Source organism: Sminthopsis crassicaudata, chromosome 1 (assembly GCF_048593235.1).
Source record: "Sminthopsis crassicaudata isolate SCR6 chromosome 1, ASM4859323v1, whole genome shotgun sequence".
Classification (NCBI taxonomy): Eukaryota; Metazoa; Chordata; class Mammalia; order Dasyuromorphia; family Dasyuridae; genus Sminthopsis; species Sminthopsis crassicaudata.
Genome location: NC_133617.1, coordinates 351,379,747 through 351,403,295, shown reverse-complemented (window position 1 = coordinate 351,403,295; position 23,549 = coordinate 351,379,747). Strand labels below are relative to the sequence as shown.

The 23,549-nt window shown below is 37.1% G+C and overlaps 1 protein-coding gene across 1 annotated transcript in view; it reads left to right on the top strand.

The window, feature by feature from the left end:
- Positions 1–2,428: 2,428 nt before the first annotated feature.
- Positions 2,429–23,549, top strand: part of AHRR (aryl hydrocarbon receptor repressor) — a 263,772-nt gene continuing 242,651 nt past the window's right edge. Inside the window, exons 1-2 of the mRNA XM_074279204.1 lie at positions 2,429–2,663; positions 11,630–11,702. Coding sequence (XP_074135305.1) covers positions 11,641–11,702 — 62 coding nt within the window. The 5' untranslated portion in view covers positions 2,429–2,663; positions 11,630–11,640. The remainder of the gene's footprint in view (positions 2,664–11,629; positions 11,703–23,549) is intronic.

Below are 23,549 nucleotides of genomic sequence, written 5' to 3'. Positions count from 1 at the left end.
GTGATTTGCCTAGGGTCACACAGTTAGTAAGAGCCTGAGGCTGAATTTGAACTCAGATCTTTTTTTGTTTGTTTTTTTGTTTCAAAAGTATCTGTTTTTTTTTCCCCAAATACATGTTATGATAGTTTTCAACATTCATTTTTGTAAAACTTTGTGCTCCAAATTTTTCTCCCTCTCTCCTTTATCTCCCCATTCCCCAAGGCATCAAGCAATCTGATATAGGTTAAATATATGCAATTCCATATTTGCCATATTTTACAAGAAAAATCAGACCAAAAGGGGGAAAAATGAGAAAGAAAAAAAAAGCCACAAACAACAACAACAACAAAAATGAAAATACTATGCTTTGATCCACATTCAATTTCCATCGTTCTTCTTTGGATGGGGATAGCATTTTCATTTTAAGTCTTTTGGAATTTTTTTGAATCACTGCATTATTAACAAGAGCCAAGTCCATCACATTTGATCATCACATAATCTTGTTGAATTTAAATCTTCCTGATTCTAGGCCTGATGACCTGTCCTGGAGCCTCTAAGAAAGAGGTGGGAATACATGCCTTTCTTTTCTCATGCAATCTCATAGACACACTCAGAAGCATCTTTAGATATACCCATCCACAGAAACAGCAAAAGAAGGAAAAATTAGGATAAACTAAAAATAAAGAATTGACTTACAAAAAAAAAAGAAAGAAAAAAGTTACATTTCATGAGCAAATAAAGGGAAAAATAAAGGACTGATTAGATGAGGGAAAATAAGTCAAATAAAAGGTCCAAAAGTGTGATTTGGTTAATAAAGTTAATGATCTCAGAAGAGAGATGTGAGACAGGCAGTACTAGTGAGACACGACAACAGGATGTTGGTGGTATGTTCCTGTGTTTCTGTTTGAAATGTTTCTATTATTTGTGGTATTATAGTTTCACTTGAATTTGACTTGCCCAGTTCAAGACCTAGAGGATGGATAATAGTATACATTACTTCACTTCACTTCAATTGTGCAAACAGAGGCTAGATGTTGCAAAAACCTGCACCTGGAGCAATGTTGAAGTAGACCAGGCAGTTTATTTGCTCCGTCTAAGGATGTGCCTTGAATGATCTTGAAGGTCCCAGGTCCCTCCCTCCTTCCCTCCTTCCTCCTTTCCCTCCTTCCCCCATTTCCCTTCCCTTCCCCCCTTCCTTCCTTCCTTCCTTCCTTCCTTCCTTCCTTCCTTCCTTCCTTCCTTCCTTCCTTCCTTCCTTCCTTCCTTCCTTCCTTCCTTCCTTCCTTCCTTCCTTCCTTCCTTCCTTCCTTCCTTCCTTCCTTCCTTCCTTCCTTCCTTCCTTCCTTCCTTCCTTCCTTCCTTCCTTTTTTATAATAGTTTTTTATTTGCAAAATACATGCAGAAGTTTTCAACATTCACCTTGCAAAACCCTGTGTTCCAAGTTTTTTTCCTTCGCATTTCACCACCCCTCCCCTAGACAGCAAGTAATCCAATATATATTAAACCCGTACAGTTCTATACATTTTTCCAGATTTATCATGCTGCACAAGAAAAATTAGATCAAAAAGTGAAAAAATGAGAAAGAAGAAAAAACCTAGCAAACAGCAACAAAAAAGGTGAAAATACTATGTTGTGATCCCACATTCAGTCTCCACAGTCTTTCTGGATGCACCTCAACCTTTCCACCAGAAGGCTATCTGACACTTCAGTGACTCCAGTTTCATCCGTTTATTACTACTGATCACTGTTAATTTTCAGGTAAATCTCAACTACACAATACGTTCAGCTGTTCTGCAGTTATTTCTATGTTGGAGCTAGTTTAATGAATGGGGTTACCGTGGGGAAATGGGCTTGAGGACCCTGAAGTTGTTCATCTGGTGAGGACCTGAACGTGAGCTGGGGGACCAGAACAATTTTGCTTTGAATTAGCTCGTCTGGATTCCTTTCTGCCGTACCCTTAGATTGTAGGCAGCAAGAAGAAAGGGATCTGTCGCGTTCACACTACATAACTGCAATTTGATGTTAGTTACTATCCTCTTATAATTTCCTAGATCTTGCTGGGCAGTTGGTGGGAAGAGGAGGAGTTGAGGGGCTCCTGGAGGGACTAGGGTGTCGGAGCGCTGGGCAGGGTAGAAGGAAGGTGTTTCTGGGACCCTGAGAGGAAGGACGGACCAAATTTTGCTCCGGGACTCGCATCTCAAACCTTCCTCCCAGCTCTCGTCTAGTGCCACGCGACCGAGGCAGGTGGTGTGGAGACCCCAAGGGCTCCCCGGCACCGGCAGCCGGGGCGTCGGCCCGGAGGCGTGCGGCTGGAGGGGGCAGGGGCGGGGTTGGGGGCCGGGCGCGGGGCGCGGGGCGGGAGCTACTCGCGGCCTCTCCCTCTCGCGCCCTCTGCCGCCCACGGCTCGGGGAGAATCGCGCGGGGGAGCGAGGCACAGAAAGAGGGAAGCCAAGGAAGATCGCGGGGAGCTTGTCATTCCCGTGCTTGCAGCCGCCGCGGCGACCTGGCTACCCGGGAGATGCAAGCTGGGTCCTTGCAGGCGGCTGGCGCGCTGCGAGATCTCCCGGCCGGGCCAGGCGCCCTTCGGTTCACTCCGCGCGCGAGCTGCCCCGCTCCCAGCGCTGCTTGATTCGTCTCGGGAGAAACCTGTGCACTCCTCCAGTCCTGAATCAGCGATCACCTGGTAAGTGCCCCCCTCTCCGGGCCCGAAGCCGGGAGAGCCCCCTCCTGCCCTCCTCTCCCCTGCGCTCTTAGGGACAAGGAGGTGCGCAAAGTTCGCCCCGGAGCAGCGCAGGCTCCACTCTGCTCCCTATCATAAACTCTCATTGCCGCTACCTCGGATGCTGCACAGGTTTGGGTGGAAAAAAGGGAAATAGTTTCCGAAATCGCTTCAGTTGCAGATATTCAGATCATCTCATCTGGCCCTTCCTGTGACAAATTACCGCAATGAAGAGTAGGACTTACTGAAGGTGGTCAGGGAACAAGTCTGTCTCTCTCTCTCGGTCTCAGTTTCCAATACTGTAAAACGCAGGCAGGCGTAAAGAATTCCCAGATCAGGAGGTTTTTGTTTTTTGTTTTTTGTTGTTTTTGTTTTTTTGGGTTTTTTTTGCTTTTTTCGTGTCTTGGATCCCTAATGTGGTCTGCGGAAAACAATGTAACTCTTTCTCACAATCATCTTAAATATGTAAAATGAAACAAATCAGGCTACAAAGGAAACAAATGATATTGAAATAGTTATCAAAGCATTTTTTAAAGAAAACAAACAAACAAACAAACAAACAAACAAACAAACAAACCTGGAGTATGTAACCTGGTTTAAGAATTCCTGGAGATGATTTTCAAGATCCTTTTGTATCTGGCTAATCGTGTGCTTCCATGATTCCAAATCCTAAATTCTTTCCTTTACTCCAGGCTCAAGTGAATTGTAAAACTGAATCTTGGGAAAATGGAGATGGAGGAGATCGTTCTCTGATTATACAAACCTGAGTAAATTTGGGAAGCCATTTGAACTTAAATATAGGTGTTTAACAGTTTGCATTTGGTACCCAAGGACTAGAAAAAAGTCTTCACTGATTAGGGTTCCGTGCTCTCCCACCTGCTTTTAAGATACATATTTTGTAACTATTAGTAAGTGTTGAGAAAAAGTATCAAATGCCTCTAGACTGTTAATATTATCTATTTTCTCACCTTGACATTGGATATATGATTTGGATAATTGTAGTTGAAAAGCAGAGCATGAACAAATTCAAGTAAAAAGGCCTTCAAAGCTCCGACTTCAGAAAGTCTGACCATGTAAATTCACCTAAGGGACAAAATTTTAAAAATGACTTTTTTCTGTTTTTTTTTGTTCTTTTTAAAAAATTATTGGAAATCTCAGATGCCCTGAGAATTTACAGGACAGGGTGGGTCTCGGGATATTAGCCTAAAACTCCAAATGACGCAGGAATGAGTTATTTCCTTTACACACATTGAGAGTAACTACTTCGCCATTTCTTGTCCAGATCTGCACTTAATATAAGAGTATTTGTGGACCACTATAGAGAAGCTCCATTAAAAAGTAGACTAGATCATCAAAAAAAAAAAATGCCTTTTTTTTCAACGCTGGGATGTTTGTGTGTTCACTGTGAGTATATCTCTACAGCCTACCAATATCCCAGGCTCTAACCTATCCACTCCAGCATCGAAGATTTGAAGAATGAACACTTGTGTATAATAAATATCATAAGTGATACCGAAATTTGGATGGATTTACTATATTTGACAAAAATAGTTATTTTTCAAAAACTTATTTTGTATAAACTCTAAACATAACTTTTGAAAATGTGATTATTTCCCAACATTTAAAAAAATCTGTTTCAACTTATTTTCAAAACTGTGGATTTGGATTTCTATAATTTATGTTCCCAAGTGAGAAAGTAAATGAACTCTTGATTCCAGTTAATACATGGGGTGGAGGGATGGGTAGGGTTGTTGGAGCTAAATTTCTTTTTCACTATATTTATCTGTTTACATTTCAATCGATCAACCATTCATTATACAATTCATATTTGTATAATCTGTGAATGGCTATAAGAGTGTAATCCTAAAAGAAATATTAACCACATTAGAGCAAAGCTGGAGAAGAGGGTGCCTCAATGATGATTCCCTAGGACAGTCTTCTGGATGATTATCCTTTGTTACAAGAAGGATGGACATTTAAGATGAATGCCTCTTTACCTGCCTTATTTTCTTTTCTTTTATATCTTTGTCCTTGAGTAGCAAGGATATGACTACAGGTGATTTCAGAAGAAAATGTTACTTTCTATCTGAACCCACCAGCCTGTGATATATAGAATCCATTTCCTACTGTTGTTCTTATAGATTTAAAGATGCAAGGTCAAATCCTTAGCTCTGCTACCTATATCAACTGTGAGCTTGAGTCTTTATGTACCTCAGGTAGATTAAATGACCTTTAAAGCCTCTATAAGCTTCCAACTCCTTGATCTTTTGACATAGTACTTAATATTCTATCATCAGAAATTCATTCAGTTTATGTGACACTACACCGTGATAGGGTAAACACTCAATCTCTGGACCTCTGAATCTTTATTTATAAAATGATATTTACAGTAGTTGGAGTTCATGCGCCATATAAATGTGGTGAGGAAAGCATAATGTTCCATATTTAATAATTAACATTTTCTATTTAGAATGATGGTGATTAGGATATCATTATTAGTATTGGTAGGGATACTGTAGTGGTGGGTAACAAAGTTGAAGACAGAGTAGGGATGGGCTATCTCCTTCTTTGCACCTAGAAGCAATGCAGAATAATTGTATAATAGTGTCAAAAACTCTTGTCTTGGAATTCAGAAGATCTGTATTTGAGTATCAGCTGACACTTAGTTAGCTAGCTGTGTAACCATAGTATCAACTCTAAGTCAGGGGACCTGGATTCAAATCCTACTTTTGATGCTTTCTCCCTGTATGACTGCCTAAATCATTTAAATTTGATTTTTAAAAATTGTAATATATAAGGGAATTAAACTCTGCTTCTTTGGTCCCCTCAGGTAGGCCCATGAACCTCTGATCTTGGATGATGTATTTATCTTCTTGGTGTAGTTTCTTCATCAGTAAAGTGAGAATTATATATATTGTTCTCTCTCTTCCTTGGAGAGCATTTCCCAAGAGCATTTCCCAAGTACCAGGGGAGGAGGCAAGAGTATACTTTCCTCCATTCTCTTCAGGTACCCAGCCTTTCCAGGTGACTGAGGGAGAGACTTTCACTATCTACACATAGCCTGAGCTTCCTATGAAGCTTTCGGATTATTATTATGATAATAATAATAATAATAGTAATGCAAACAGGGACTGAAATACCTGAGTTTAAATCTGGTTTCAGATATTTAGCAGTGTAACCCTGCACAAGTCACTTTAATTCTTTGCCTCAGTTTCCTCATCTGTAAAAAACCCCAAAAAACAACCCCCCCAAAAAAAACTAGAGAAGGAAATGGCAAACCACTCCAGTATCTTTGCCAAGAAAACCCCAAATGGAGTCATGAAACGTCAGATATAACCGAAAACAATCAAACACAATAGCAAACATTTTAATAGCTAAGATTTCCAAAGTACCTTACATATATTAAAACATTTTGTAGTTAAATTAACCCCATGAATGTATGATCTATAAGAATTGCTCAGTAAACAATTGTTGTATGGAGAAAGATATTATTCTTCCTTTTGCATAAGAATAAGATGTGCTTGCTGTGAAAGCATGTCAGAAAACTGGTAGAGAATGGAACTTGATATTTTAGAAATGTAGCTTAAAACATTTTAGGGTCAGATAATTCCAAAGAAGTTGATGCCCTCCACATTTTATGATCCACAATCTGATGGGGTCTTGGATTAATTAGGATATTTTTCCTAGGATGCTTAGTGTTAAAACTTTAAAAAAAAAGCTTTATTTATATTTTAAATAATGGGGGGAGGAAAAACATAATTTCCTATTAGTTTTAATGGATTGTAAGTCCAAATATTGTAGCAAAAAAACCTGTTGCACTCTACAGCAATTATATTCAAATCTGATAATTAGGAAACACATTGCAGATTTGGGAACAAAAAAATATTGTTTCTGAATTTAGAAGAGATCAAGCAGTTTGTTTTCTTTTAAGGTGCATATAAGGAGCACATGGGGTTTGGAATTGAGGAAACAGAAGAGGTATAAGTCCTGTGCAGCTCTGATTGTATGAATTACTTCCAAGTTTACTGTCCTGAATTGCTCTCTGCCATATAGCCAATTAAAGTGGGGTTTTCTGGATTATATTTCCGCCAGGCCCTTATTAACATATTCATCCTCTGATGCCTTTTTTTAGGAGTTAGAGGCACTGTTTCCCCTGGCCAAAAGAAAAAAATAATAAGAATCTACAGGTTTATTTTTATCTCTTTTTAGGAAAAAAAAAAAAACCCTCAAAGTTCATTTTCTCTTGTACTCTCTGTTCCATAGGTAAAACTGTTCCTTAGAAGACATGATTTGTTAATATTAGTATATTGTTAATGGCACCTGAAAAATAGAATTAAGATGAGTATCATTGGTATCAGTTCTCACCATGAACTGAAAGGCATAATATATATATAGAGGGCATCTCAAGTCTTAGTATAGTTTTAAGCTATTAAAGCTGTGTATGCAAGTTTATGTTCACAATGCACAAACACATACATATATTACCATTTTTTAATTGTGTCCAACTCTTTGTGATCCTTTCGGATTTTCTTAGTAAAGATATTGGAGTGGTTTGCCATTTTCTTCTGCAGTTCATTTTACATATGAGAAAACTGAGTCGAACTTCGTTAAGTGACTTGGCCAGGATTATACAGATAGTAAGAGTCTGAGCCCACATTTGAATTCAGGAGGAATCTTCTTGACTCCAGGTCCTGTACTGTATTGAATGTGCAGTTTAACTGCCCATAATACATATACATATATGTATTTATATATATATAATACATATGTGTATACACATATAAACATGATTATATGGAATAAATATATTACACATGAATGTGTCTCTGTGTAAACATGTTTATACTTTTGTGCAAAGATGGATGAGTTACAAATACACAGGAATTTTAAAGGGACGATAAAATCTAGTATTTCTTTGAAAGTTTGCATGCAATACCCGATTGATGGAGAATGAAAGTTGTGTACTTGAAAAGTTTTCACTGGGTTTACATAAATTAAAAAAAAGTCATCTAGCCAACTTCAATTATGATTTTCTCAGCTGTTTTGAGTCTGGTGATAATAAGCCCAGTTGCACACAAAGCCTGTGATTGGGAGACAGGGTTCATGCCAACAGAGAGGAATGCCTCTGAAGGTTTATGCACTGGGTGGAGGAGGCCTTCTTTCAGCCAGCCTTGGACTGAGGGGAGGGAGGCAGACATTCTGGGAAGCCAAGCAGGTTAAGTTTTGTTTTTTATCCTTGGCCAGAGCTGGGATTTCACCAGTGGAGGCTTAGCACCTGGCACCTGCTTTGCAACTTTTTTAACCTGGGGCCTGTGAACTTAAACATTTTTGGCAACTGTATTTTATTGGTTTCCTTTTCAATCCTATATAATTTATTTTATGTCCCAAACAACCTTCTGATAAGGGATTCCTAGATTTCATCAGACTAGCAAGGCGGGGTCCTTGACACAAAAGAATTTTAAATACTCCTGGACTAGTCAGAGTATGGTAGAGTAAGACTGTGCTATTTATTATTTTTCTGACTATTCAGTCTCATTTTGGGACACAGGGAGGTGAAGGTATAGCAGTGTTTGGGTCTAGATATCTCTTTAAGATATTGTCAGCCTCTGCTCACTAGGATATATGCAACAGGACATATTATCACCTGTCTCTAAACAGCTGAGACTTGAAATTTGCTAGATCATTTTATTAATTGATGAAAATCCAATGGAAACTTAAAGTACACAAGTTTCATTCTCCATCAAGTCAGTATTGTATACAAACTTTCAAAGAAATACTAGGTTTAATGGTCTCTTTTAGACCTGCTTAAGAGAGATTCAAGATACTTTTAATATTAATGAATCCTATGAAACTGACTGGGAGTTGCTGTTCTTCTCAGTTAACCACGGTGGGTGACATTTTTTGGTTAATGGGTAAAAGTAGAGGTGATCCAGAGTTCCTATTGACTTTTTGTTTAAATGATGAGTCCTGCAGTTTATCTTTTATGTGTCTTATATGTAATTGTTTGTATGTTGTGTCCCCCTAAAAATTAGATTATGAGCTTCTGGACATCAGGAACTGGCTTTGCTTTTCATTATAACCCAAGAATCTGACATGCTGTATACACTTAGTAAATTCCTGTTATTTTGAATTGCAATTAAGGTTCAAAGACTTTTGTTCCAGAGCTTATTTCAAGGGTCAGCCCAATATATAGGGATGGTCCTCCAGGCAATTCTAGGGATTTCTTCATTGTTTGTCACCAGGACATCTATGAAACCTATATGTGTTATAGATAGTGGTAGAAAGAACATTTTTGGAGCACAGAGTTGAAAAGAGTTACATAGTATAGGAGCAAATTATCCAGAATTGAAATGAAATTCATAGCTTAATTGTTTATGAAAAAATTTTGCTCAACTTCATCCCTTTGGGATTTAACTAACAAGCTATATGAGCATATTCTACACCCAAAGAGTATTTTTTAAAAAATAAATAATGTGTTGCAATGGAAACAGTGATGTCTTTGGAATCAAAAGCATTGCATTTAAATTCTGGCTTAACTCTACTTGTGTGAGCAAGATAAAGTATATAACTTCTCTGGTCCTCAGTTTCTTTATCTGTAAAGTAAGAGCTTTGGGCTGCATGACCTCTTATGTCACTTCTAATTTGGACTGAAATAAAACTGAAATTAAAAAAAAAACTATTTTAGAGAAATATTTAAGTAATGGTGGCGTGGAGAAAAGAGCAGGAGAGACTCAAGTTGTAGTCTTAGCTATGTCAATAACTGGCTATATGACTATGGCAAATTAATTACCTATTCTAACTTTCAGTTTCCTGTCTTTAAAATGAGCTAGTGGGGCAAGATCAGCATTCTCCAAACTTCATCAGTGGAAATGATTACTCCACCCAATGAGAATTGGAATTTCATGAGAAAATTTCCATAGTAGTTTTGTCCTTCAGAACATTAAATATGATTTAGAAATACTTCAGAAATCATCAGAAATACTTCACTTAAATGTAGAATGTAATGATAATATTTGGGTGTGAAATAAACATGTATTTTCTCTATTTTGCCCATAAACATCACTTCATTTATTCAGAGGATGAAAGACACTACAGAATAGTGGATTAAGAGTTGGCGTTGGCGGCAGAAAGAACTGGATTTAAGCTCTACTGCTGACTCATACTAGTTATGTAACTGTGGACAACTTATTTAATGTCTCAATGCCCCAGGTAACACTCCAAGGCTCTAAGTTATACATGTGTTGTAGCTGCACTAGGGGAAAAGAATTTCCACACAGGGAGTTACTTATGTGGATGAGATCCTGCCTGGGTCACCCCCAAGGGGAAAAATATCTCAAGGGTATGTCATACCTCTGGACCAAGATTTTGGGGTTCCATTCATCTATTTTAAGTCTCTAGTTTTTTGCGATCCTATTTGGAAAATACTAAATGCTTTTTAAGGACTCAAAGCTTTAGAGTTTTATGATTTATTTTTATGAGGAATCATGTTAGGCCAGATGATGCTTCTAGATATATAAATACATATCCTTTTCTTGATGCTTGCATACTTTCCCAAATGGTTACAGAAAATTTGTGTCCCTCCATGACATCAAGTTAAAAAATTCAGAATAAATATCTTCATTGTTATAGTTTGTCCACTGGCATAATGACTGATTTGAAACATGCTGACATTTTTGGCACAGATATCCCTTCATCTCAGGCTTCCTTCACCCTCCCCCACCTTCACCATAGTCGGTTAAAATCAAACTTGATCCTAAAGATAAATTGCCAGATTTTGATTAGAAAAGGTTCATAGTCTCCTAGTCTTCACAAACAGTGGATAAGATCTGTAAAGTTGTGAAGAAAAAGGAAGATAAATAGCATCCTACTGAGAAGTCACAAAGACCTCAGCAATGCTTAACTCAGGACACTTAAATATTTTGATCTTACTCGGGATAAATTGCAAAGCAGTTTATTGACAGTATTTACTATGCTTATAAAGATATTGGGATGTTGGTGATGGGGCGGGTGTGTATTTGTATAAATGTATGATTTACATTTGATTTTTGTGTTTGAGATGTTCATCTACTTCAGAACTAGCGTTAGGAGCAAAATGATGGAAAGCTTACCAAGGTGTGAGAGAGGAAGCCCAATATAGGGAAACCCTTTAAAGCGAAGGTTTTACAATTTGTGTGGGAACAGAAGTCCACTTATTGAAAGGAAGTGCTGAGGTTGTGTCCATTGTGATAGGAATGGTGTAACTATAGAGATGTAAAAATGGCAACGTCTATATTAATATTGTATTGTCCCAGACAAAAAGCAAGTGGGTGGCTGCATGTCTCAGCTGACTTTTCCTGGAACATTTCCTTGTGAACTTAAATGCAGGTGTAGGTAAATTCATAGAGGCAGATATCATTTCCAGAAACTTCAACAAGTGTGGGATAGGAGAGGATGATAAAAGAATAATAACAAAAATAATAGCATTTCTGTATCATGTTATGGCTTGCAAAGAGCCTTATTCACAAAACTTTGAGATAGAAGGAAAAAGGACAAAATTGTGAAGAGTGGAAAGGCTGGTCTCTTAAAATAGCTGGAAACATTTATTTCCAGATTTGTAGGAAGAAATGACACAATGGCCTTAAAGGTTAAGAGTCAGAACTTTAAGGAACCTCAGAGATCATCTGTTCTCATCTCCTGAACTTTTCAAAAAAGATGAACCTCTTAAACATAAAAATCAAATGTAAACCAAGTATTCAGGTGTCTTGAATTAAGTGTTACGTGTTGTGAGGCTTCCCGCTAGTCACTGTCCTTAGGGGCAGCATTTGAACTCATAGCCAGAATTCTTTCTAAAAGCAAAATAGTGAATTACCATGATTTTCTTGCTTTTGTTGGTTTGTGAAATGTTTGATGTTTTGCAAAGAAATTGACTCATTCGTGCTTTTCTGTTCCAGAGACAAAAACAATGATTCCACCAGGAGAGTGTATGTATGCTGGGAGGAAAAGAAGAAAACCTATTCAGAAACAGTAAAGTATCATATTTTCTGTTTTTTTTTTTTTTTTGTTTTGTTTTGTTTTGTTTTTCATGGTAGGTAAGAAAGTGATAAGACTAGGTAAAACTAAATTACAACCAGTTTCCTGGTATTTCTAGACAAGGGTCCAGATAGCTTCTAAGTTATATTGGTGAATGCCACATATTGAGCCTCATTTCATGTTTGGGATACTTGTATTTATTCTCTATGAAAGAAGTAAAAGAACCTCAGTCCTGAGAAAATCATACAAGTCCTGTGGAAAAAAGCATTAGTCAAGAAAGACCATTATCACTCAAATAAGAAACAATTTCCAGATGCCCTCGCCAAGCCAGCTGAAGGAAATGGGCTTTTTCCTAATGATCTCCTGTATCACTTCTGTTGCACCAAGTAATTGTGAAACCTGATAATTTCTTCTCTTTCAAGAAAATGTTTTCAACAACAAGCTGATGTTTTAGTTTGCCTTCTTTTTAAAAACATTGGTCTGATCTGAGTTTCCTAAATGATGGACAAGGCAAGGATTATAGAATCAGTCAATCAGCAAGTCTTTATTATGTATGGGTTTGCTAGAAATACAAAGTCAAAAAAAAAAAAAAAGAAACAATTCCTTCCATCAACAAACTTATATTTTATTGGAAGAGACAGCCTGTATAAATAAAGACAAAATAAATATAAGGTAATTTTCAGGAGGGGGCACCAACACCTGGCGGGGTCCAGAGCCCACTTAGAGAAGGTGGTGAGCTGATTCTAGAGATTCTTAGAGGTAACAATGAGGAAAGGAAAGCTTTCAAGGCATGGAAGACAGCCTTTGCAAAGGCACAGAGGTGGGAAATGGGTAGCCAGAGCATTTAGGCTAGAAACCTTACTTTTCAAAGGATATTTCATCGCCAACCTCTGATTTTCTACTGTACTGTAATTTCCTTTTCTTCTTGGTAATAGCATTTGTGAAATGCCTTAAGATTTGCATAATGCTTCATAAATATCATCCCATTTGATTCCTACAATATCCTTGGGAAGTAGGTACAATTATTATTGAGGCAGATAAAAAATAAATGATTTGTCTGGTAACTAGTAAGGATCTGAATTTAGGTTTTCTTCCTCCTTCCCTTCCTTCCTTCCTTCCTTCCTTCCTTCCTTCCTTCCTTCCTTCCTTCCTTCCTTCCTTCCTTCCTTCCTTCCTTCCTTCCTTCCTTCCTTCCTTCCTTCCTTCCTTCCTTCCTTCCTTCCTCCCTCCCTCCCTCCCTCCCTTCCTTCCTTCCTCCCTCCCTTCCTCCCTTCCTCCCTTCCTCCCTTCCTTCCTTCCTTCCTTTCTTCCTTCCTTCCTTCCTCCCTCCCTCCCTTCCTCCCTCCCTTCCTTCCTTCCTTCCTCCCTTCCTCCCTTCCTCCCTTCCTCCCTTCTTCCCTCCCTCCCTTCCTCCCTTCTTCCCTCCCTCCCTTCCTCCCTTCTTCCCTCCCTCCCTCTCTTCCTTTCTCCCTCCCTCCCTCCTTCCCTTCCTCAACTTCCTCCTCCCTTCCTCAACTTCCCCCTCCCTCCCTCCCTCCCTTCCTTCCTATTAATAGTATTTTTTTCCAATTGAATGTAAAGATAGTTTTCAACATTCATTTTTGCAAGATTTTGAGTTCCAGATTTTTCTCCCTTCATTCTTCTCCTTTCCTTCTCCAGGATAACAAGCAATCTAATAGAGATTATATATGTAGGATCCTACTAAACATACTTCCACATTAGGCATGTTGTGAAAGAAGAATCAGAAGAAAAGGGAAAAACCATGAGAAAGAAGAAACAAAAAAGTGAAAGTAGTATGCTTTGATCTGCATTTAGACTCCATAGTTCTTTTTCTGAATATGGATGGCTTTTCCATTCTATTGAAATTGTTTTAGATTATATTGCTGAGAAGAGTTAAGTTTATCATAATTGATCACCACACTATATTTTAGTGTATACAATGTTTTTCTGGTTCTATTCACTTCACTCACCATTAGTTTATGTAAGTTCTTTCATGTTTTTCTGAAATAGTTTACCATCACGTTCATATAATAAAACTTGTTCAGCCATTCCCCAATGGATGGGCATTCTCTCAATTTCCAATTCTTAGCCACTACAAAAAGAACTGCTCTAAATATTTTTGTACATGTGGATCCTTTCTCCTTTTTTATGATCTCTTTGGGATTCAGATGTAGTAGTTGTATTTCTGGATCAAAGTATATTAATAATTTTATAGTCCGTTGGGCATATGAATTTGGCTTTTCATGACCCCACATCCAGCCCCTAGCTGCCTCCTGATGATTTACCTTCAAACCTTTCACAACTTCCAGGGAGAGTGAAGAAAGACATCAGAAGAGAAAAATATTACTTCTAGTGGCTTTCTTCTGGGGTGAAGTATAATAAAGGAATTCTACCAGTATCTGTGTTCCCTGTCTTCAATTATCCAATTAGTATTTGATGTTAAAGAATATACCAGATGGAATTGGTGGATCTCAAGCTTCTCATTACTGACTTCTTGAATGATTTATCTTGGTCAGCTGTAAACTCCATTGCTCATGTGGTATTCTCTACATTTCTTCCTGTTTGGACCTCACCTTTTACATATTCTGAATATCTACCTAGTTTCATTCAGGGGCAGCATTTTGGATCATCAGAAGTGGGTCATCAAGAAAGACCCTGGTGCTCTACATGAGAGCTTCTTAAGCTTTTTCCACTCTTAATCCCTTTTTACCTGAGAAAATTTTACATGATTCTGAGGTATGTAGATATATAAAATAGGTATACAAATCAAACATTTACTTATAATAAATCACAATTCCACATTCATTTAGTTATGAAATCCTACAAGGGGTTTCAATCCATAGTTTAAGAAGCTGGGCAACTACATAAACTCTGTTGGTATGAAAGAGTAAGAAGGTATGGTATATTGCATGAGATGTAGTAGGTGTTTGATGAATACTTATTGACTGATTAAAACCCAGTTAGGTTTAAAAGTTTACACATTGTGGAGATCCTAGTGATATAAGACCAAATATCTTTATGTCTCCAGCATTTAATATTAGCATCTTGCACCTGGTAGAGATTACATATTGCCAGACACCATTCCCATGGTAACTTCTACCATTAACAGGGTTGTATATGCCTTTGTGCGTATATTTAAAGTGTGCTTTCTTCTTCTGTGGGAGCGCAGTATTCTGTGTTTGATGTTCCACATCCCCCTCCCCAAAAAACAATGGCAGAAAAAAATGGTTTTGGTTTCCTTTGTCTGAAGGGTAGGTGCGGCCGTGGGGATGAGAATTTAGAGACTTCAGTGGGATGGCCTGAATTGTTGCTAGTAAGTCAGAGCTAAAGTGTCCGTGTGCCAGACGGAGAGAATATTCCCAGAAGAGCTCAGAGGGGAAAGCCTGGCACAGGCATGGAGGCTCAAGTGCCTGATGGGGGAGGGGATAAAGGTCACAGCGGCAGAAAGTCTTACAGCTTTTCCAGTGCCTCAGTATGCTGTTGGGAGATGCATATTTCCTGAGGGGAAGTTCAATTCATTTCAGTTGCTGTGTGCAAGGCAGTGTATTTTTTAGAGAAAAATATAACATCAAGCAGTGCTGGATTTTTGACATCAGAGAATCTGGATTAGAGTCTTGGATCTGCCTCTTATTACCTGTGTGACCTTTCCTTGGGCAAAATCCTGGGGCAGAAAAACTTTCTGGATCTTCATTTTTCTCATCTGTAAAATGGTGAGGGATTGGATTAGATAAACTTTCAAATCCCTCCCAGCTCTAAATCTGTGCAACTACCCTTGCCCTTGGGGAGCTTATATTTTAGGGGGTTGGGTCACTATATCCATGTAAATTCAGAAGAGGTGGGGGGAAAATAGTAACAATTTTTGGGGGGAAATCATGAAGGGTCCCAATGATGGAACCTGCACTCTGTTTTAGGGGAAGGTAGGAATGAGAATAAGCATTCAATTATTCAATCAATCAGGAAACATTTATTAGGCGCCTACTATGTGCCAGGCATTCTGCTAAGCACTGAGGATACAAAAAGAGGTAAAAAAAGAGTGCTTGCATTATATGATGACCAACTGTGATGGATCTGGCTCTTCTCAGCAATGCAGTGATTCAAAACAATTCCAATAGACTCCAGATGGAAAAATGCCATCTGCTTCTAGAGAGAGAACTATGGAGACTGAATGTAGATTGAAGCATAGTATTTTTACCTTTGTTTGTTTGTTTTTTTCCCTTTTAGTCTGATTTTTCTTGCACAACATGACAAATATGAAAACATGTTAAAAGGATTATGCATATTTAATCCATCAGATTGCTTGTCATCTTGAGGAACAGGGAAGTAAGTGACAGGGGGAGAAAAATTTGGAACACAAAATCTTACAAAAACGAATATCGAAAGTTAACTTCACATGTACCTGGAAAAATAAAATACTATTGGGGGACAAATTCTTGCCCCTAAGTGTAGTCATAAGAGATCATAAGCAAATACTTAGATACAAATTATATGAAGGATAAATAGAGGATAATTAATTAACAGAAAGAAGGTACTAGAGTTAAGAGGAATTAGGAAAGTATTTTTATAAAATTGGAATTTTAGTTGGAATTTAAAGGAAGCCAGGGAAGTCAGAATTCAGAATTGAAGAGGGGAGTTTTGGGGGTCAGTCAGAGAAGATACTGTAGTGGAACAGCCAGAAGGCCATTGGATAAAAGAATATGTGTTGAGGACTAAGTTGTAAGAAAACTACAAAGGTAGATGGGAAACTAGGTTATGAAGGGCCTTGAATGTCAACCACAGGATTATGTAGTCAATCCTTGAGTTTATAGGGATGCAATGGAGTTTACTGAGAAGAAATGGGTGATGTACTTGGTCAGCATGGGGACCACCAGCTTTTGCCAAGGTGTGGAAGAAAGATGGAAAAGAACATTCTTTCAGTCCTATCTCATTTTTTTTTCTGAATTTAAACTCATCTTTGGTTTTAGAAGATAGAAAATTCTTCTGGTATCTGAAATTTCTCAGAGATGAGCAGAAAAATGACAGAAGTTGCAAGAAACTATGGAAGAAGAAAATGTCTTAGGGGTACTTACAACCAGAATCATGATTGAGGGTAGACAAGGTGGATAAACAGAGTAGAATGTTTTCTTGGGTGTGACTCTCAAGGAAATAGTCAAGTGTGATTAAAAAAATGTCTTTAATATAATTATTTTTATTTATATATTAATATATATATTAATTAATAATATATTAAATAAAATATATTCCAGTTATATGTAAATTATGTGTAATAAAATTTTTTTTTGAGTTATAAATTTTCTTCATTTCTTCTGTCCTTCCTTGAGAAGGCACACAATTTGATATTAATTATTCATGTGAAGTTATACAAAATATATTTTCATTTTAGGCATATTACCAAAAAAACCCATAAAATGAAACAAATGGAACTATTATCATTCCTATTTCATTGATTAGGAAATTGAGGAAGACAGGCTAAGTGACTTTTCCTATAGTCACACAACTAGTGAGTATCGAAGACACATTTTGTACTCTAGTCTTCCAAACTCAAGGTTCAGTACAAGGTAGTAAACATCAGGATTGTGCATAGTGCTTCTCATAGAGCAGGTTTATAATAAATGGGGAGTAGATGGATGAATTTTCTGATATAAAGGTCTAGTCTACCTTTGGAACTTTCCCAAGGTGTGATGTATATTTTAGCAATCCAAGAACAGAGACAGATGGGCTGATTAGGAGATTTTAAGGGTTAGCTAACTATTGGAAGGAGCCAGTAATTTTCCTTTACTTCATCTATGGATTGAGAATGGGTGTAAGGTGACCAGAGGAAAACCTTGATGTTTCTTTATAGTGCTGCCTTAGGTATGGAAACTGTATTTTGGGAGGGCATGTGTTTTGACAAGTAAAGATTTATTTTTGTAAGCTCATTTTCAGAAATCTATGCATCAAAAACATTTTTTGGTCAATAAAATAATAAATTAAAATAGCCTTGTGGCACATAGACAACAATATGCTTTCCTTGATCTTGTATCTGGGTTGATATGCAATAAAAGGAGTACTTTTGGTAGGTGCCTTAATTTTAAATTTCCTGGTTGTAATTTTGGCTGCATTGAGTATTTCAAAGATTTTGTGTTTGGGAGGGAAGAGAGGGACCTGCAAAAACAATGTAAAGAAACTGGATGTTCACTAAATGTTCACAGATTTAAACAAACATATGAAGTGCATTCATTCAATAACCACATATTTAAATAAATCAGCTTAACAGTTCATTGATCCTGGATTTATTTTTGTTCTTTTGTATGTATGTAGCATCATACAAAGAAATAAACACTACTCTGCTTATTCAAAACCTAGTTATTGCCATTTAGTAAATGCAGCTGTGTTTATTTCTGTGGGGAGAGCTGCAGGTATGTGTATATGATTTCTGTAGGAACTCTTTTAGCATTAAGCTCAAGGGAAATTTGGAAGTTAAAATAACTTGCTTTTGAGTCTGATCCTTGTGTAGACGGCTGTTCTAGGCAGTAGCCTTTTCTTTCTACAAGATGGGAGGTAGGGGGGGGAGTAGAACCCTGGCTTTGTGGTACATGTGGCTTTCATTTATAAACTCCTAAGGACTTGTGGCTTCAAGTGAGATGGAGGCCAGACAGGGGCTTCAGGTGGGATGGAGGCCAGACAGGGAAGCACCTTTGCTCTGGATTCTGGAGGGTTCCTTCCTTGCCTTCCCCAGTCTGGATATTTATTTCCCAATAGATGGAGCAATAGCCTATTAGGCAGAAGGCACTTAACTCTAATTATGGATCTCCTAGGAGGCAGTGGATAGAGAGCTGGATGCAAAGTCAGGAAGAACTGAATTGAAATTCAGCTTTAGATACTTACTAGCTGTGTGAGCCTGGACAGGTCAGTTAAGGACTGTATGCTTCCTTTTCCGTAGGTATAATTTAAGGACAATAAAAGTACCCATCTCTTTGGGTCATTGTGAGAATCAAATGAGGTTATATTTATAAAGTACTTAGTATGTTTCTGGAATATAGGAGGCATTTAGTAAATGCTTACTCCCTTTTCTCTTATCCTCTCTCCACTCACTTGCAGGATATTTTAGAGGATATACTTACTTCAGATAGAGATTCAGGGGCCAGATGATTTTAGGCTCTGTAACTCATTGATATGTTTTAGCACTCACTTCCAGCCCTGAAAATAGTGATGTGATCTTGAGAAAAGGCAATACCATTCCTATGTTGGTAAAATATTGATGATAATAAAAATTGCCCTTGCCTGCCATAGTAGGGGTGGATAAACGAAGATAGGATAATTCAATTTTATTTATTAAGAATTTATTAAGTGCATGCTACAGTAGAAAGAGTTTCACATTCCCTCTCTGATGTCCACTACCTCTCTGACTTTGGGCAAATTTTTAACTTTCTTAGGTCTCCTCAAGGTGCAGGGATTAAATTATTTAGCTTCTGAGGTTTTTTCAAGATCCATGATTGAAAGTAAATATAAGCTTATAGTACCTGAGGGTACCAGAAAAGTCTCAATATAAAAGTAAGCTCCTGACCTTCAGAACCAAGTTCCTCCATGACCTTGAAATGCTTGGGGGCCAGGACTAATCCATTCTTTGGCTATTTGTTACATAAAACTTTGTCGTCTCATCTGTGACAATAGGTTTGGATGCCCCATGTCAGCTTTCTTGTTCAAGTGGTAAATGGGGTATTGTAAACTGAGGAAGAATTATTTCCCATATTTATACATCACACACAAATAAATGAAAGTATATGTTCATGCACTTCACAGTATTGTATAGTAGGCCAGCCATTGTCCAAGACAATGTATCTTAAGGTGAACAGAGAAGTGGGATGGGGAGTTGCCACTTTATACCCTTAACATCTCTTCTTAACAAATTCTTATTTATTCCAAGAGGCAGTCAGGATTTTTTGGAAAAAGTTTGGTTGGTAAAGCTCTCTACTCTTCAGAGTCAAGCAGTAGTGAAGACCCTAGCAATTCTCCTTAGTTGAATTAAGTACCACTTTGACATTTTTAGTGGGAAAAATTGGCTGCTTTGTTATGTTGCTACATTTTTAGCCATTTCCTCAAAATCATTCCCTCTGCTGAACTCTACTTCCTCAATTTTGATTGAGTTGAATGTGTAGTTTGCATTCATGAACTGATTTCCCCCCAAGACCAGGAAAACTAAATGGTTACTTTGCTAGGATTGGGTTTTGGAGTCAGTGTGCTCCATGCTGGAACATTGTTAGTCTTTTAGATTCTTCTTAAAGACCTCCCTCCCCTTGGCAAGGGGAAAGGTTAAAGGGTAACAATCGTAAATACTAGATTGCTTTTCCTTTCTTGTAGAGCTTTCCCTTCCTTATCCTAAACCTTCTCTGAGAACAGAGAACATCCTTTATTGTTTTTTCTCTTACCTTCTCTTCTGAAGTTTTTGATCAATCTGATAGAGAATCCCCACAGCTATTTTCTTATAAAGTTGTGAATTCCATCACTTGTCTGTGTTATTTTTAGATAGAAAATTTAGAGGGTTTAGAGGGGAAGATGATCAATGGGAGAATGCCTGAAATGGTCTTACCTATCTTGGTTTCCACTCTTGTATGTGAAGTTGAAATGAACAAAGAAGGTGCCAAAGAAAATGTGGGAAAAAATTATAAAACAAGTTCTAAATGCTAACTTTCAATTCAGCACAGATTTATAAATTGCTTACTATGTGCCGGGCAATAGGGATACAAAGACAAAAATGAAACAGTTTGTGTCTCAAGGAACTAACATTTAAAAAAATTATTAAAGCTTTTTATTTTCAAAACATATGCATGGATAATTTTTCAACGTTGACCCTTGCAAAACCAAATTATCTCCTCCTTCTCCCCACTCTCTCCCCTAGATGGCAAGTAATTTAATATATAATAAACATGTTAAAATATATATTAAATCCAATATATGCATACATATTTATACAGTTATCTTGCTGCACAAGAAAAATCAGATCAAATAGGAAAAAAATGAGAAAGAAAATAAAATTTAAGCAAACAATAACAAAAAGAGTGAAAATACTATGTTGTAATCCACACTCAGTTCCCACAGTCCTCTCAATGTAGATGGCTCTCTTCATCACAAGACCATTGGAACTGATCTGAATCATCTCATTGTTGAAGAGAGCCACATCATCAGAGTTGATCATCCTATAATCTTGTTGTTAATATGTACAATGATCTCCTAATTCTGCACATTTCTTTTAGCATTAGTTCATGTAAGTCTCTCCAGGCCTCTCTAAAATCATTGGGCTGATCATATCTTATAGAACAATAATAAGGGAACGAGTAATTTATTGTCTTAGACAAATGTATATCCTTCTTGACCAGGAAGACAGAGGAGTAAAGGAAAGAGGGGATGAGAAATGATTGACTAAAAAGAAAGTAATGGATATGGGGGCAGGATGGAAGTTATCTTATAAAACAAAATCTGGTGTGAAACAATGGAAAGAGAAGAAACTGGGTAGGAAATTTTTTTTTTGAGGGTAAAACTACTAGTGAGTTTTGAGAAAGTGAGAGAATTTTAATAGCAGTGAAGAGAGAAATGAAATGGGAAGTGGGAACTGATTTCTGAAATTTTATGTCTTCATTTAAGATTGAATTACATAGTCTGTAGGTCTGAATTTGTAACCCCTTTGGGGGTAGAGTCTGCCTGCTTGTGTTGAATATTGATTCCACTGATGTTAGTCAGATGAAAATAACAATATTTAAATGAGTATTGACCTGTTCCTCTTGAATTTAAATATGATTTTTCTATACTTGAAACTCAGCTCAAGTAATGTTAGGTTAATATGACATGATTTCTGATAATAAGATCTTGATTTTAATTGTTTACATTGTGTCCAGTTCTTTGTGGCCCCATTTGGGGGTTTTCTTGGCAAAGATACCAGAATAGTTTGCCATTTCATTTTCTAGCTTATTTTACAGATGAGAAACTGAGGTAAACAGGGTCCAGACTTGCCCAGACTCATGAGTTAATAAGCATTTATTAATTGCTTACTATGTGCTATGCACTATTAAGCACAAATATGAGCAATTATAAAGATCATCCCAGCTTTCAAACAACTTACATTCTGTTGTGGAAAGACAGCATATAAAAGGAAGCTGGAAATGGGGAAGAGAATGCCTCTTCTGGAACCTTCCTCAAAATGAAGGCTCACCAATGAGAGAATGATGCTCTATGATGGCAAAAACCAAAGAGTTTTGTCTCTAGAGTATAGATTCTAAGTGTTTTAAGAACTCAGGGAAGAAAGGAATGAGAGAAGAAAAAGGTCTCATATAACTGAAACTTGGGGTGCCTAATTTAGGCAGATGGGATGGGCATTCCAAGTAAGGAAAAGTTGTTCAAATGAAGGTATAATTACCTTGTCATCATTGCTTTTATCTTTGTGGAGAACATTTCATCCCTTGGGATATTAATCCTTGTTCCATTTGTAGATTTAACAAAACTTTTTTTGGTGACGGTGTATTTTTGACTTTTCCATTTAAAACCATCATTGAATTCTGAACATTAGGCAGTGAAGCTCCTTCTATCAGATTGTACAGTGTGATTTCTGAAGGTCTTTTCTAGTTGTATGTTCCCATTTCCATAGATGGTGTATAACCTGACCAATGCATATCTCTTATAGCATATTGTTAGAATTTTAAAAGAGGAGAAATATGTAGTATTAATATATAGTAGAGAAAATAAGAATCATTTACCCCTGGAAACACTGACAAAAAAGATAGGGATTTTATTTGCATGTGAAAAGATTTGCAAGCATGGAGCTCTGTGTAGCCAGTGAATTTATTCTCCCTCCAAACATCTATGTAGTTCATTACAGTTCTGAATTGTGGTACTTCTTTAAAATCTAGTGAGTGCAAAGCAAATGTTTCCAACTCAGACAATATTGTTTTGGTTCATGTGGAAAACCTCAATTTGGGAATAAAGCAAATTTGTTGATATAATCAGCTCAGTTTATATGGTGAGTTTTGTGTTTGTGTTAAGATTTAATATACTGAAAAATAGAAGAAAATATGTAGGTGGTCTTTTCCCAGAACCACAAAAGGTTGTATCCCCATTTTGTAAAATGTAGTAGATTCTCTGAAAAAATTTTGTCAGAGCAATTGAAATTAGAATTTGTCTGGGGGGAAAATCCTGAATTCTCCAGATGTGAACTGAAATTTTGAATGCCACCTAACTACCTGTATGAATTTGAGCAAGTCTTTTAACTTCTCTACACTACATTGCTTCATCTGTAAAATGATATGGTTATTCAAAATATCACATCCTGTTCCTTGGTCTATGGTTTCATGTTAAATTTAATTAAATAAATATACTATGGACTATTTAGGTTAATGGAAGTCCTTTTCATCATACCCATTTTATTTTGCACTGTTCAGGAATTCCAATGTTGTATATTCAATACATATTCTTAATTACTAATAGAATATCTTCAGTATTGAAACTTTAATATGGTAAATTTTTAGGAAAATTTTTCTGTGAAAGATGTTTAAACATAAGAATAAGGACTAGCTATATGACTTCATTGGTATAGAAAATTTCTAGATAATAAACTCCCTCTAGTAATGCTTTCTTCCCTATAAGTCCTAGTATTTGGCTCATTTGTCCTTGTACATGAAATAGTTTTTTTAGAAAAATCTTTGTACATATTTTCTGTTTTTCTTCTTTTTTGTTATCCGTGCATTTTCATTCACAAAGTTCTATTCTAATGATTCACAATCACATGGAGTTGATTCTGGATTATTAAAGACTATGCCAGTAAAGTAAGAGTGCTACTAATGGATTGGGACCTCCTTTTCTTCAACTTGTAGCCTT